Raw genomic sequence first — 16,172 nt, forward strand, 5'->3', positions numbered from 1 at the left:
CAACTCATCCAGGAGGTCACAAAAGAACGATTCTTGACCTCAAGCTGAGATCACGAACAGATGGCCGTATATTCTCACTTGGGTTCTGCAGGAGGACAATCATCCAAAGCACAACAGCAAGTCCACCTCAATGGCTTAAGAAAAACAAAATGAAAACTTTGGAGTGGCCAAAGTCAAATTCCTGACCTGAATCTGATTGAGATGCTGTAGCATGACCTCAAAAAGGTGGTTTAGGCTTGAAAATCCTCCAATGTGGCTAAATTACAACAATTCTGCAAAAATGAGCGGGCCGAAATTCATTCACAGCACTGTACAAGACAGACTGCCATTTATGGTAAACGCTTCGTTTCAGCTGTTGTTGCTAAGTTTGGCCCGACCAGTTATAAGGTTTAAGGGAGCGATCACTTTTTCACACAGGGCCATGTAGGTTTTTTCCTCTTAAAATTTTAAATTTAAATTCTTTTGATGATCTGAAACATTTAAGTGTGACAAATCTACAAAGGAAATAGCAAATCAGGAAGGGGGGAAACACCTTTTTGAACCACTGTATAAACTAGGACATTTTATTCACTCAACAGCTTATCAGGCAAAGTTGGAAATACAAACCCATCAGTTTAGGTGGGCAGAAAACTTAACTCCAGTAAAAATTGCTAACATATCTGTAATGTCTCTTTCCACCTCCACCAGTGAGGTTTCCTCAGGCATTTTTCCTCTTTCTGAATTTCTTACTTAAACTTCACTGTTCTCTTCAGCAATCACCACATAACATATATGATGGTAAATCACAAAAGCCGATTGTACCTTACCTAATAAGTCCAGGACACGCTGATGAAGGCTGGAGCTTCAGGTTCATATGTCAAACTGGCAGATCTGCGTACCCGAGCAGGTGTGTTACACGTCTGGAAGTTAAAGACAAAGTCCAGGCTTTACAAAACCAAGAGTGATCCATTCATTTAGGACTGAAGCCACTGACAGCAAACATTTCATCTTTTGTGTCAAAACCCTCCAATTATAACATTTTTATTGAATCTGATGATAGTAGTCTCTGAAAGTCGATCAGCATCTATTATATATGGGTCGATTCATCTTTTAAAAATGATGAATTCCGGTGATAACAATGAACAGCATCAGAAACAGCATTTTCAAAAGCTGAAGAACCTTTTAACCCTTTAAGACCTATCATAGAACCAAGGCCGCCAAAGCTTACTTTATATTTTTACATGCTGTAGTGCCATTTTTGGGAGCATTTCAAGTTGCTATACATCAATACAACTGTTATAGCCCAAATTTTAATAATATTTATGCATTAAATCCATATTAACCACATAAATTGCAAAAAAGTGCAATAAACTACAGAAAAATTGAACATCGTTTTTGTTTTGTTTTTTTACATATATTTCTACTTGGAGAAATTTAAGAGGTTTATCCCTCAAAACTTTAAATACAAAAAAGTTGCAAAAATAGTTTACAACCACAGGAAATTTAATTTGAGTGTCTTCATAGTTTTATTTTTGAGATACACCAATTTTTATATACTGCAGAAAAATTGAAAAACAATCCTATAATGCAAATTTGCAAAGAAAACAGCATGTGCATCAAAATAAACTATTTAAAGCAGCGCAATTTGAGTTCTAAGCATCACAGAAACTATTCAGAAAAGCATAAAGTCAAACATGACTTTTAAAAACACCAGTATAGGCTTTTAAGGCCTACAAGTAAAAAACTACATTTTCCGCGAAAATGACGTCACTTCCGGTTTCGGGCAGGTAATGGCGGACATGCGATTGTTCGCGCTGACGTCTATTTCAATGTAGGAAGTGTTACGAACAGCTGATCGGATTGGCAAAGTGTGTTTCTGGAATATTACATTTTTGTTCCTGCAAGCACTTTTTATGCAATTTTTGCAAAGCTATATGTGGAAGGAAACCGTGACCTAGCACAAGCTGATGGCATAAGATGTAAGTACAACCCCTCCGGTTTCATATGCGAAACAAAATTATTGTGCTAGCTTACATGGTTCCGGTTCTACAGGGATTTAAGAATAGTTACGCAAAACGGAGCGTTGCTGCTCCGACCGCCTTTAAAGGGTTAATGCTTGATGCACTGCACCCATATCTAACAGCTCGGGCAAATTAGGAAAAAAATCTATGGTGTCATGGACAAGAAAGTCTACCACAACATTTTAGTGCATTATGGAGTCTCTTCTGGACCGGAGCTGATTAGTCGTGGGTTCATATTAGAGCTGGGCGATAGAACGATAACGATATGTATCGCGATATAACTTTTACTCGATAGAGAAATTAAGCTATCGCGATAGACCTCGCCGCTCTTGTCCTCTTAAAAAAAAATAAATACAAAAAAAAAATAATAAAGGTCAGCCAATCCAAATTAAGTAGCGCAGAGCCGAACCAATCACAGCCGCAGCGTCACGTCGCGTGACTTGTTACGTACAGCACAAGTGCCAAGCCGCACGTGTGTTTGTTTGGGAAGCAGCCAGCGGGTAATGGAGCCAGCGCGTAATGGAGGAAATGAGTGTGCCGACTAGAAAAATCAACCGAGCGTGACCGAAGAGAAAACAGATGATGGTTCCAATGCCGGAGAGATTGTCGAACGGAAGAGCCAAAGAAGTTCCGTAGGGTGAAGGTATTTCGGCTATTTCAAGTCTGACAAAAAACAGAGTAGCGTGCACTGTAAATTGTGCCGAAAGCAAGTCTGGAAATACAATAAACTGGTGCATGCGTCACACTGTGCGCCACGTTATTGTTTCAGTGAAATGAATTTCTACAATACTGTTACTGTTAATTCTACTCTGCAGTGTTTAAATGCTTACATATACACAGTTACTGTCCGTCCACACATACGACTCGGGTCTGCTTCTATGCCCCAGCTTTGTTTACTTTTTCCCACCGAGGCTTCTAGACTTCTGATTGGCCAACATTTCTGCACGGTTAGGAATCTAGCACCACCTGCTGCTTTGGCATGTTCATAGCAGCGTTTTCCTTCATTTCTCCCTTTATGTGTGGACGGGATTATTTTTTAAAACGAAAACGGAAAATCTCCGTTTTCAAAAATACCCGTGTACGTGTGGATGTAGCCTCAGTCTCTGACTGGAAGCGCTAATTCGTCATTCGGCTTTTGTCAGACTAAAGTAACTGTTAAAACTGTTTGAAAAGCTAAGCTATACAACAAGGAGAGATTGAGAATTTCCTTTTAGTTCTCAGTTTATTTGATATTGACAAAAGTTAGTCAGTTTTGTCTGTTCTTCTGTAAAACAAACTAAGATTTATTTTTAGAATTAACATTTTGTTTCTAAGTGGAATTGACAATTTAGTCTGTTTTGTTTGTTCTATTTTGAAACTTAAACGCTTTAGCGGCTGCCTTTTGTGTAGTTTGCAATATTTGCCTTTATTTATCTGAAAAAGTCTCATGTTCCTTAAGTACATCTACCCTGTTGAACTTATTATGGGAAATAAATATTTAAATAAAAACAAGCTGCTGATTATTTCACATTTTACTTGTGAGCAACGGCACATTTAAATCTTACAAATAGTTATTTGGCTTATATCGTGATAGATATCGTTATCGCCTGAAATGAAAAAAACATATCGTGATTAGAGATGGCACGATACCACTTTTTTATGTCCGATACCGATATCATAAATTTGGATATCTGCCGATACCGATATGAATCCGATATAGTGTTTTTTAATCAACAAAACTGTTTTTAAATATCTTGCTGCATTTTGTATAAGTTCATACTCAAGTTTAAAACAACAACTACACTAAAGCTATTCTGTTATACCTGTATGCAAAAAAAAATATTTCATAGTTCAGCAATACTGATCAATCTAATAAACTTAAACCTACACCATCCTCGCTATTCTGGTATTTTAAAGAGTACTTAGCATAAATATTAAGCAACCTAACTAATAGGGTTCCAACTCCCAGCAACAACAAAAATAAATAAATAAAAAATAGGGAACCACCCCCCACGCTCCACCTCATGATGCTTAATCGACGTAATCAACCTTAATTTGATGCAGTGTGAAAAAAAATGCACAGAAATCAATTATTTTTCAAGAAATATTAAATAGATTCAACATCTTTCTTCAACAGAATTGCAGACTGCACAGATGGTACCTTCCCAAAGGAAAAAGTACTATAGCTTACTAGGGTATATATATTAGACTTAATAGTTACTATATACAATAATGGACTTTATTCATTTTGCATCAAATTAAAACTTTGGGTGTCAGATAATTATTTATTAAAAGCTAGACATTTTAAATGAGAATAAGAAAGAAAAGTATGTCTTTGTGCCCCCTTTTCCCTGTTAATGCCCTATCGGCCCCCCTGGCTAAACTTTGCTAGATCCGCCCCTGCACAGTTACCAGCCGTCAGCTACGTAGAAAAAGATCCTGGAGTAGAAAGTAATATTAAATACATTCTAACAACAGCTGATCAAGCTTAAACGTGCTGCTGTTGTTCAGCCGCTGGTTTCCTCTTTCTGGTGCAAAGTGGGCCAAAAGCAAACTAGAGACACGGACTCGCGACAGAAAAGCCGATCAGCTGATCGTTAAGCAGTTTCATGATTGAAGTAGCAGCAAGAAGAGGCAGTCGTTTGTTAAGCTTAACGCAGGAATGCTTTACAAACATTCAGAGATGGACTTACACACTTGCTTTACTTCTCTCGGGATAACTTTGTCGGAGATGAAATGCCGGGTTGCTAGCGAAGCTCCAAATGCTATCCAGACCACCGACAGGTCCCGCATGCCACAGCCGCTCTATCACGTGATGCATACTGCTCCGACGTGCTAACGTTCTGAGGTGAGTTACGGCGTGTTGCACGTTTTGTGAGGTGCTTTCGTGATATTTAATGGATCGGATTACATTTTTTATTTTTCTCCGATATCCGATCCAGTAATTTTGGTCAGTATCGGACCGATACCGATACGTAATATCGGATCGGTCCATCTCTAATCGTGATATGAAAAAATCTCATATCGCCCAGCTCTAGTTCATATACCAACAAGACATTGACCCCAATCATAAGTCAAAGCTGTGCAGACACTATTTGACCAAGAAAAAAGAATGTGAAGTTCTGGACCTGATGAAATGGCGAAGCGAAAGGTCAGACTTCAGTTCTGTTGAGCAGATTTGAGATTTAATGTATTCAAAGACAGCTCATTTTATGCAAACCAATTCTCTGTGGACATCTAGAAGCTATTTGGACATCAATAGCAAAAGACACTATGGATAAGGAACAGTAAATAATGCGCTTCAGTGCTTGAACATTTGCACACTGAAGAGAAATGTCTATGTGCAGAGCAATGTCTCATGAAATCAGAAAAGATGGCCAGATTTGGTATATCTTTCTATGAACATTTGCGTACCGGGATGCAGTTGTTCCCCTGTTTGGGACACAGGTGGAGTTGGCAGTGAAGGAAGATGTCACTAGAGCCCCCAGTGAACCGGAACATGTTGAAGGAGAAGTAAGTGGAGGTTGCCAGTCCGTTTTCCTCCACCTGCACCGTCGGGTCAGCAGGGTTTGCACAGCTGTTCATAAGCAGGAAAATAAACTTTGTTCAGGAGTCCATGAGAGTGATCAAAAGGAGTTGAATTAATCTCTGAGCAGCAGCGAGCAACCACCACCTCTGAGTTTCTCTCACCCGTTAATGATCAGATCATGTCTTGGACTGCTGGTGGGTGATGCCTTGTCAGTTGCCCAGCAGGAGTCGGTCACCACACTGACCATGCTTCCATCCAAGCCATCGGTCTTCAACACCATCCAGATTTTCTCGTTCAACTGCAATTCACTGTTCCACTCCACAAGTTGTGTGCGGCCGGCATCAGTGTAGGCCTTGATAGTCAGAGTGTAATTCCAAGCTCCAGATGTGATGCGCTGTGCAACGGACCTGCAGAATGCACACATTTACACTGTTGTTAACAACAATCCCAACTAGGGCTGCTCAATTAATCGAATTTTAATCACGATTACGATCTGGGCTTTCAACGATCATTAAAAATGACTGAGCCGATTATTAGCCCCTCCCTCATTTACCCTTAAAGGCCGGTCCGTGAAAATATTGTCGGGCATAAACCGGTCCGTGGCGCAAAAAAGGGTGGAGACCGCTGATTAAGAGGACCCGAGGGAAGCTCGGAAAGCTAAGCAGAAGTTATTTGGAGAGGAGAGTGACTGCCGTTGGTTGAAAAGAGAGGTTAAAAAAAACTTCAGTGGTGTTGCACACTATTTTATATTATTTTTTAAAGTCATTGTTTACCCTTTAAATCCGGTCAGAGCAGCACGCTCCGTTTTGTGTAACTATTTTTAAATCCCTGAAGAACCCTGAGCCGTGTAAGCTAGCGCAATAAGTTTTTTTTGCATATGAAACCAGAGGAGTTGTACTTACATCTTATTCCATCAGCTTGTCCTCGGTCACGGTTTCCTTCCACATAAAGCTTTGCAAAAATTGCATAAAAAGCGCTTGCAGGAACAAAAACATAATATTCCAGAAACACGCTTTGCCGATCCGATCAGCTGTTCGTAACACTTCCCACAGTGAAACAGACGTCAGCGGGAACTATCGCATGTCCGCCATTTCCTGCCCGAAACCGGAAATGACGTCATTTTCGCGGAAAATGTAGTTTTTTACTTGTAGGGCTTAAAAGCCTATACTGGTCATGTTTGACTTTTCTGAATAGTTTCTGGGATGCTTAGAACTCGAATTGCACTGCTGGAAATAGTTTATTTTGATGCACATGCTAGGATTGTTTTTTCGTTTTTCCTGCAGTATATAAAAATTGGTGTATCTCCAAAATAAAACTATGAAGACACTCAAAATAAATTTCCTGTTGTTGTAAACTATTTTTTGCAACTTTTTTGTATTTAAAGTTTTGAGGGATAAACCTCTTAAATTTCTCCAAGTAGAAATATATGTAAAAAAAACAAAAATGATTTTCAATTTTTTTTGTAGTTTATTGCACTTTTTTGCAATTAATGTAGTTACTATGGACTTAATGCATACATATTATTAAAATATGGGCTATAATAGTTGTATAGCAACTTGAAATGCTCCCACAAATGGCACTACAACATGTAAAAAAATAATATAAGCTCTGGCGGACTTGGTTCTATAGTAGGTCGTAAGGGTTAAATAAATATCGTCAAATAATCGAGATCTCAATTTCAGTGAAAATAATCGTGATTATCATTTTTGCCATAATCGAGCAGCCCTAATCCCAACATCTTAAAATACTTGCACTGTTAGCAATGCCCACATTTTAACAAATATTCAAACAATACCTAGCAGCCACTACAAACCAGTCTCTGATTCTGAAGGTTGCAGTGTTGATGTTCGGCTGACTGTAAACACAGGAGAAGTCGATCTGGACTTGGTCTTTGCGAGTGATGACGTCAGAGTAATTCTGGCTCCTGATGGTGTTCTTATAGATGATGTAGCTGTTGTTGGTCTGCAGGGTCACATAATCAGATACTAAGCAAGTTCTTCATTGTTTCATCTTTAACATCTGATACTGTTTAAGATGTTGACTGACTGGTATAAACTTCAGATGACCAAAAATTTTAGAATTCACAGAGATCAAAGCTTAAACAGCAGGAGATGAAACCCACCGTGACCACCGTCCCACATCTGTTGCTGCTGTTGAAGCTGAAGGTCACCATGTGGGTGAGCTTGTCCACCCGACCCCTGCAGGTCGGGTCGTTGAGCTGTAAAGCAGAGTAATTGATGTCTTTGTCCTCCAGGAGACAACCGACCAGAGTTAGTGAAGCAGAGTTCTCCTTGCAGACCGTTGCATCACCTGAACGTCACAATATCAGTCAGAAAAATCACAGTTAGAAGCTTTCCTACATTATTCAGCCCTGTTGTCGTGGTGATGTCACAGCTGTCGTACCCAAAGAGTTGTTTGCTTGGTACTTGGAGGCAAAAATGGCCCGACAAAAGCAGCGAGTGTCACCACTGACCGTCTTCTCACCACAGAACTCGTGATCGCTGCAGGTCCTGTCCTGACAGAAGGCCTCAGAGGCTACAGAGGAACACACTGATGTATTATCCTGAAAACATGGGAGCTCTAAAACTCCACAGTTCAGTTCTTTAACAAAGGAGAGCTTATTAATAGGGGTGGGTTTTGATTAGTGATTTATCGATTAAAATCGATTCTAGCTTGGATAACGTGATATCGATTCATTAAAATCCTGAATCGATTTTTTAATCTAAATTTTAATTTGCCCGAAAAGCCAGAATCTCAGGTTAAACCTCACAAAATTTCAACAACCACCAAACAGCTAAAACAGTAAATGAGAGCAGGTACATGGATTCTGCACAAAGACGTAAACACAAAGCGCGGACCCGCGGATCAGGATCAGAATCAGTGAGATGTTGCCTTTCTCACCCGACGGCACGGACTGGAGCTGAAAGCCGACAGCTCGCTGATTCTGATGTTTCGGCGGGTCCACGCTTTGTGTGTACGTATTTTTTACGCTAGATTCCGAAGCTGCAGGTTTTCACTGAACCAGCACAAAAGAAGCAGCAAACTACGCTTCACATTTGATAAACATCGACGTGAATTCCCTCTTACTTTTGCTGTTTTGCTTCCACCACGATACAATCACACTTCATGCACAGCTCTCTCTCTCTCTCTCTCTCTCTCAGTCTACTTCAAGAACAGTTTTGTTGAGCTAGTTAATAGGTATGCCCTCATTGTCATCTGTTGTGATTTTATTTTGAAAGGATGCTTCCTGTTATGCTGCGGAGTATACGCGAGAGTTCAATAAACAAAGTCACCTTTTGGTGTGAATGTTCCCATGAAAGCCGATGCCCCACGTGTGATTATTCCTCCGTCTAGATAATAAGTATCTTCAATATTTGATAAAGTCTCGCAAGTGTCAGCTTTCTTTTTATGGATATAAAAATATAGAAATGTACCGATGCATGATCTGAATTATAATATTTCTGACTGTCTGAGGCCAAATTTCCCCGATTCAAATCAAATCGAATCAGAATTGAATCGATTCTAGAAATCAGTGACAATCTGACGTCTTATTAAGGTCTTATTAACATCTTACAGCAGCCGGTCTTTGATGTCCAGCCATCCAGAGCGTGGTTGTGTTGACTGCAGGCTCTGGCGTAGGCCTTCAGGAACTGACAGTTGAGTCCGCTCACCGCAGGATATTTACACAAAGTGTCGGTGCAGGCGGTTATGTAGGGCTCTGGGTCGATGTCAGTGTTACAGGAGGAGAAGGGCGCCTCCTTCAGGAGATTACAGCTGTACCACAGATAGAGAAACAAAATTGAAGACAATAAAATAATAATCTGTAATCAGTTGTGTTTATCTTCCATCTATGCTACAGTCACATGTGATGTACCATGTAATTTACAAGACAGATCAACACACATGTTTTTTATTACGTCAAAGGGTAAACAGATCCTGCCTTGTGGATCAGTCTGCTCACCGTTCAGTCACACTGGTGCAGTTGATCGTGCTGTCAGCAGGCTCACTGTACTGCATCTCACAGCTAGGGGGCGACAAACAACAAAGTTCAGGCTCCTTTATAAAAACAGAATATCTGCAACATCAGCAGCAGCAGTCAGAGGGACTCTGAGCTTGTGATGCGGTCTTACCTGGTGGAGCTGTACTCAGAGAGCCTCAGGTCACTCAGAGACCTGCTGGAGTTTCCACACAGACCCTCCACAGATGAACCAGCAGGTCCTGCACAGGATCAGGACAGAATGAGTCAGATCAGCATCAATATTCAAACTGGACAAACACAGAAGAATAAATAACAGCACAGTTTACAGTTTACATTACATGAGTTAAACTTTATTTTCTGTACCTTTTAAGACGATCTGTGCGGTGTCGCCATCAAAGAAGACAGAGATGCTGAGTTTGGTGAGTTCGGCAGTGACTCCAGTTTGGTCCTTAGAGAGCTGCACACCGTGAACCAGCTGAGATGAGCTGCTGAGGGTCAGTGTGGAGTCGTCCAGCTGCATCACAGCAGAGACAAAGTGGTGGAAACACTGAGTGAAACATGTCAAACACACAAACAGGCTGATTTCACAGCAACAACCACTGAGTTCAGCAGAGGATGAGGGAGGACTTTGGATCAGACTCCACTCTGACACATGAACTGTGGCTGTAGGTCGCTTACCTGAACTCTCCCACCTTGTTCCAGGTGAATGTCATGCCCGTCCACACGCAGCGTCACACTGTCCAAAAAGCTCACATCTTTACGACGTCTGTCCCTGAAGTTCCCCAGAACAAGGAAATCTGGGAGTAACGGAGTCGAGAACAGAGAGTACGCACAGCGATCCTGGATGGAGTTCATATGGCCGTGGACGTCGATGACAGTGGGGCCGGTCACAGTGCAGGTGGAGGCCAACCTGCAGCTAACAAAGGCAACCAACCACAAACATCACCATGAGTTGCTGCCAAAGAAGGTTACCGCAGGGGACCCTCTATTTCTTAAGTTATTTCACTGTAGAACCTTTTAGTAACAAAATATGAAGAGAAAATATTTACATGCCGTTGCCTTGACAATACTCCAATGGACCACAACCAGAGGTCTGGAGGGTTGCAGTCTCAGAACAGGTGACATTGGAGCAGATTTGTGGGTCAGAGTTGACCACAGTACCAGGTTTATACACAGTACCTGGGAAGAGAGGCTTCACTTTAGTTCAACAGTTTTCCAACTGTAAGTGCAAATAAAACAGTAACAATCAAATCTTTCAGAATTACATAATCCCAAAGTCACGGTAGGAGTTTAAGATTCACTAACCTGAGTGTCTGCATCCACTGATATCTATGGTATAATTATGATACTTGTTAAGAACGTTATTAACCGCTAATGTGTCGATTACGACATCACTGACCCGAGTTTGGAGCTAAACAGAAACAAACACAGCTAATGTTATAATCACAGAGCAGAAAGAACTGACATCAAGCTGAAAACAGACACAAATGTTGGCATTAAATATAAAGTATTTAACATATTACGTCAAAGTGTTATTGTTCATATACACACAGACTCACCGCCACTAAACCAGTGCCATGTGCTTCCAAACTCAGAGCTGCTTCTGTCCCAAAGTTGAATAGGTTTAAGATCATCTGTAAACAGGTTAACAGGAAAGATTCAGTCACTGTGAAGAAGTTTCATCTGAAAGTGTTTAGAAAAGCTCAGGTTCACAACATTAACATTGGGCCTGTTGAGCTGCATTGCTAAAACATTTTGAATTTCATAATGGAGTGTTTCCATATGCTATAAAAACTACAGTCATCACACATGTTTTTAAATCAGGTGATTATATAACCAATCATCAGACCAATCCTTCTGCTAGCAACAAAAATAGCAGAAAAAGTGATTTTTAAACAAACACGATCATAATCCAACATGTTGTCATATACTGAAGTGGTATCCATGCAAGTCTCTGTTTTCATGGTCTGTATTGTCTTAAAGTGCCTCTGTTTTCAATCTTTAATAGTTGCTTTTGATGTTTAGTTTGTTTGGTTATGATTATGCATTACTTTTACCATTCACATGCGTTGGTCCTGTCTCCTGTCTACGCTTAGATGCCTTTGCATCTTTGGTTTTCCTTCACCCTTCAGGTGAAAACTAGCCTGTACGGCTGCATCTGACATACTCATGTTAATTAGTCTACAATGTCCCTTTAAAAAATAAAAAAAACATTTTTCATTTTATGTTTGTTTTCAGTGTTGATTGAAACTATTAATTTTAGGCACACCCTTCAGGCTTTGTGATACAGAGCAGGACTCACCGTTAAACTGCGGATCGGCATGATTATTTGCACACTGCATCTCAAACTGTTCTGAATTGTTTGTGTTTTATTTCTAATCCAACGTTCAAGAAAAGAATCTGCTTGAACTATAGAAAGAACTGCTCTCCTTTTGTCAGGTGAGCTCCCTATGATGCAGTCGCCTTTATTCCCAGGGTTGTAAAACTTGTCAAAACAGAACGCAATCTCTTCTCTTGTGAAGTTCGCCTGTAAAAATCAGAGACACAACAAATCAAATAGCAAAATATTTTGTGGGTTTTTCTGTCATGTACAGCTGAACTGTTGGTGCTCAGGTTTCAGTCAGAGCTCTCGCTCTTCTTCAGGAAGCTGCATCAGGTGATGGTTACATACTCAGCATCACTGCAGAGGACATTAATAAGACGCTGATCTCTGAACTCTTCACTCAGTCTGCAAACATCATCTCTGCTACAGGTGGAGATTAAACAGCAACAACACATAAAGCTCTGCTAAAACATCAGGCTTCATCCTACTCACATAGAGCTTCCCGTACTTCTGTCCATAATATGTGATGGGACATGAGCTGATGTCCAACACTGAAGACTCACTGACTGACTGTTGCTGAGCACCTGAAGACACAGACACACGTGAGAGGTGTGAGCTGCAGCCTGTTAGCTGTTAGGACAAACAAAGGTTCACATTCACGCGTTTGTAGAAACAAAGTATTCGTACAAGTTGCCAAAATCTTGGAAAAGGAGGGTAGATTACAAGTTAAACTTGGGGAACTTATATGGATGGGTATAGTAGACTTAACGTTTTTATTACTTACTCACTTTACACTCTCATTTGTAATAGCAGAGCATACTCGATGCAGCGATGGACAGCCGGATAGGTCATGATCAGTCTCATAGCTGGTGTAAAACAACTATTCAAATTATTTTGCTAAAGAAATAGGGTTGATGGATATATGGGGACTTATGAAGTCTTATCTATGTTACGGTAGTACATTAACATGTACTCTCACGACAGGCCTAAACACTAAAGTACAGAAATGTTACTATGTTGTAACTTCAGATATTGCATTGTATAGATCAGCTATGCAGTGTTTGGAAAAGAGAATGAGAGCTGTTTTGATCTGAATATGATGAGTTGATAACATTCAGAGTGCCAGTGAGGCTAAAACAAAGTAAAACAAAATGTATGAAATACATGACAGGGACTCACAGATAATCAGGGTGAAGCTGAAAAACCAGTAACAGACAGATATGGACAGGGAAAAAACTCCAAATGCAAAGACTGGAGGTCCACTACGAAGCAGGATTCAAGGCAAGGCAAGGCAAGGCAAGTTTATTTGTATAGCACAATTCAACAACAAGGTGATTCAAAGTGCTTTACAGAGACATTAGAAACAAAAAAAAAATAAAAAGCATGATTTAAAATTGATTAAAACAAGCAAATAAACTAACTAACTAATTAACAAATCAAATCAAATCACTTTTTATTGTCACATCACATGTGCAGGCACACTGGCACAGCACATGCGAGTGAAATTCTTGTGTGCGAGCCCCACAAGCAACAGAGATGTGCAAACACAACAACACAAACGAGCAAAATACAAGAATGGCCAACCTGAAACTAATAAAACAAACAAACAAACAAACAAACAAACAAACAAACAAACAAAACAGTATATAAAATCAAAACAGATAAAAACAGAACAGTAGATAAAATCAGTAGTTAAATGTAAGTTTTGAAATTTAAGCTTAAAAGTGTGGATTCAATCTTATTTACGCTGGGTTTCCTGTCCTGTGAAAGTGTGACTGGGGCATATCATGATGGTAACTAATACTGCAAACCTAACCTGCACTGGGTAAGAGATCAGCAGGTATGAAATCAGTCACCTATTCTCCAGAAATGAGCTTGGCCATTTCTGGGAGATCCCTCGGACCTCTGTATGGCGAGCAGTGTTGGTCAAGTTACTTGAAAAAAGTAATCAGTAACTAATTACTGATTACCTCCCCAAAAAATAATGCCGTTACTTTACTGATTACTTATTTTCAAAAGTAATTAATTACTTAGTTACTTAGTTACTTTTTAAAACACGATTTACAACCTGAATTGGTGATAAAGCGATAGATCTTTCAGCCCAATTCTACTTTTTCTGCATAATCCATCATACAAAATGTAATCAAATGGAAAAGTCTCTTTTTTTAAACTTGTTTTATCAGTTTTAATCTTTTAACTTTATGCATCAAGCAAAACTTAAATTATATGCACCATTCTCTGACTTGAAGAAATTAGTTTAACATTTAAACCTATTTTCTGCACATTCCAGCACATAAAATAAAATATTTTTTTGTGTTTACACTCAGTCTTTCAAATAGATGCAAGTAAAACACAGCAGAAAATAAATAAAGTCAAAGACTAGCGGTCCTGTTGCTCTATTTTCACCTGTGAAGCAGGACTGAGGGTAGGCGGAGGTTTACCCTGGTGCAGGTGAGCCGCAGCGGTCAGTTGAAGAATCTGCGAGTTTCTCTGTGAGTTTCCCATTACGTGGTAGCGCACTCGGTGCTTGCTTGGAAGTTTAGGGGGGTTTTTTTGCTGTAAAAAGAAGTTTTCTTCCCACGCACAACGGACGCTAATGTTTTTGTCACTTTTTATGGAATCAAACTCAAAGTAAGGTCAGTACTTCCACGCTTTAAACGCTGCACGCTCATACTCTCTCCCACAATCGATATATGATCCATTGTTGATCTGCACACAGCTGTTGTCACCAACGTCGCGCTCGCTTACGTCACTGTCATGACACATTCTCGCAAAAAAATCACGGTTTTAGTAAGGCAGTAACGCAGCGTTCCTATACGGGAAAGTAACGGTAATCTAATTACCGTTTTTGCAATAGTAATCCCTTACTTTACTCGTTACTTGAAAAAAGTAATCAGATTACAGTAACGCGTCTGATGGCGGGTAAGGAGGGTCTAAACTTTTTCAATGACATCTAATGTTTTTGTATTTCTCTGAGTATCAGTTAAGAAAAAAAAAAAGATTCTCAACTTTATTTGCTGATTTTCTCCTGGCTGGCTGCAGATATCTTAACACATCTTTTCTGTTTTATAAGCATTAATATATTATTCTAAAAGAGAGCAGATATTTGTATTGGTGACCTTGTTAAACATTTTTCAGTTTTACTAACTGAAGTGCTTGAAGTATAAACTTTTAGTACTATATATTTCTCTACAGTGCCTTTCTCTTCACACACACACTGCTATTTTTGTGTGTAGCGATCCATATTTTCCCCATGGTACAGTTTTATCTTCCTGCATCCAGTAAATATGGAAGCTTGTTTCTGCCACTGAAAAAAATGCTGTCAGTTATCTGCAAGTTACACTTTTGGTTTATTGTCTTTAAATTTCAATTTAGTAACTCAAGTTTAGGATCAGGACTAGGGGTTATAATTTGTCTGAGTCTTATTAGTTCAAAATGCCACGAAAATAACTCAATATTAACATAAAACAGGACTTGAAATGTTCAGTTATTACGTGAAAAGTTTAAGATGAGTGAGTTAAATTGAATGTGAACAGAAAACAGGAAATAATTTCTTCCACATAGACCCAAAACTATATTTACTGTGTTTGGACCTTTAAGGACACAAACATGTTAAATGTGAGCAAAATGTTAGTAAAGCTCAGTGTTTTCAATGCAAAAAAGACCATAGCATTGTCAAACGCGCCAAACCTTCCACGAGAAAAACATAGAAACTAAAAGACAAGACAGGGGGTTTGAAAGAGTTCAGGGAGTCGTGTTGAATGTAATTAATGAACCATCAGATTGATGGATGGGCAGATGACAGAGATCTACATCCCTTGAACTCTTTAAAAATGCTTGTTTGTTTGTATGATTGTTTATTCTAAAATAAAGATATGAAAGCAAGGATCCCAGGAAAATCTGTCCATGTTTGTCAGATTATCAGCACTTCAAATGGCCTTCACTGTCCCTCCTCACTTCAGGTCATTTGGTCTTTGTTCCTCAGTCTCTGATTATCAGTTCCTGAATACTAATCACCAAATACTCAAGTCTAGTAAGGATACTTTTAAAGTAGCTGCGGTGCATGCTTACCTGCCAGTACAATGAATGCAGACAGGAAGAGCAGTGGGCACAGCATGTTGGAGGGAACCAATCGCCTGACAAAGACCTGAAAGAAAAAAAAACACAGTTGGACGTCTGTGATTGGACAGAAAGTAGCACAAACATCAAATGGTAACACTTGGAGTTATTACTGTACATCATCTGTAAGGTTAGGAAAATCCCAGCATGCAGAATGTTTGAAATTATGACTCTGATGATGTCACAGAAACAGACTAACTGAACAATCATCACTGTGCGAGTTAAACATCTCCATGCTCCTTC

The 16,172-nt window shown here is 39.6% G+C and overlaps 1 protein-coding gene across 1 annotated transcript; it reads right to left on the minus strand.

Annotated features, from left to right (window-relative positions):
- Positions 1-806: 806 nt before the first annotated feature.
- Positions 807-15,927, minus strand: LOC146635353 (alpha-tectorin-like). Its single transcript, XM_085350526.1, has 17 exons — positions 15,882-15,927; positions 12,303-12,394; positions 11,790-12,014; positions 11,047-11,121; positions 10,793-10,898; positions 10,537-10,666; positions 10,166-10,403; positions 9,851-10,001; positions 9,639-9,726; positions 9,470-9,532; positions 9,083-9,282; positions 7,912-8,043; positions 7,631-7,818; positions 7,322-7,470; positions 5,670-5,915; positions 5,394-5,556; positions 807-899 (listed from the first exon to the last, which is right to left on the minus strand). Exons 1-17 carry the CDS (start codon positions 15,925-15,927, stop codon positions 807-809), a joined length of 2,385 nt encoding a protein of 794 aa, XP_085206652.1.
- Between the last annotated feature and the right edge of the window lie 245 nt (positions 15,928-16,172).

The sequence above is a fragment of the Diplotaxodon limnothrissa genome, linkage group LG3 (genome assembly GCF_057381915.1).
Source record: "Diplotaxodon limnothrissa isolate DT_005_m linkage group LG3, D_limnothrissa_male_GT1.1, whole genome shotgun sequence".
NCBI classification, from domain to species: domain Eukaryota; kingdom Metazoa; phylum Chordata; class Actinopteri; order Cichliformes; family Cichlidae; genus Diplotaxodon; species Diplotaxodon limnothrissa.

Coding starts and splice junctions, on each gene's coding strand:
- LOC146635353 (XM_085350526.1), bottom strand. CDS start 15,927: ATGCTGTGCCCACTGCTCTTCCTGTCTGCATTCATTGTACTGGCAG. Junction 10,667..10,792: donor CAGTGGATGCAGACACTCAG/GTTAGTGAATCT, acceptor CTCTCTTCCCAG/GTACTGTGTATAAACCTGGT. Junction 9,727..9,850: donor CGCACAGATCGTCTTAAAAG/GTACAGAAAATA, acceptor GATCCTGTGCAG/GACCTGCTGGTTCATCTGTG.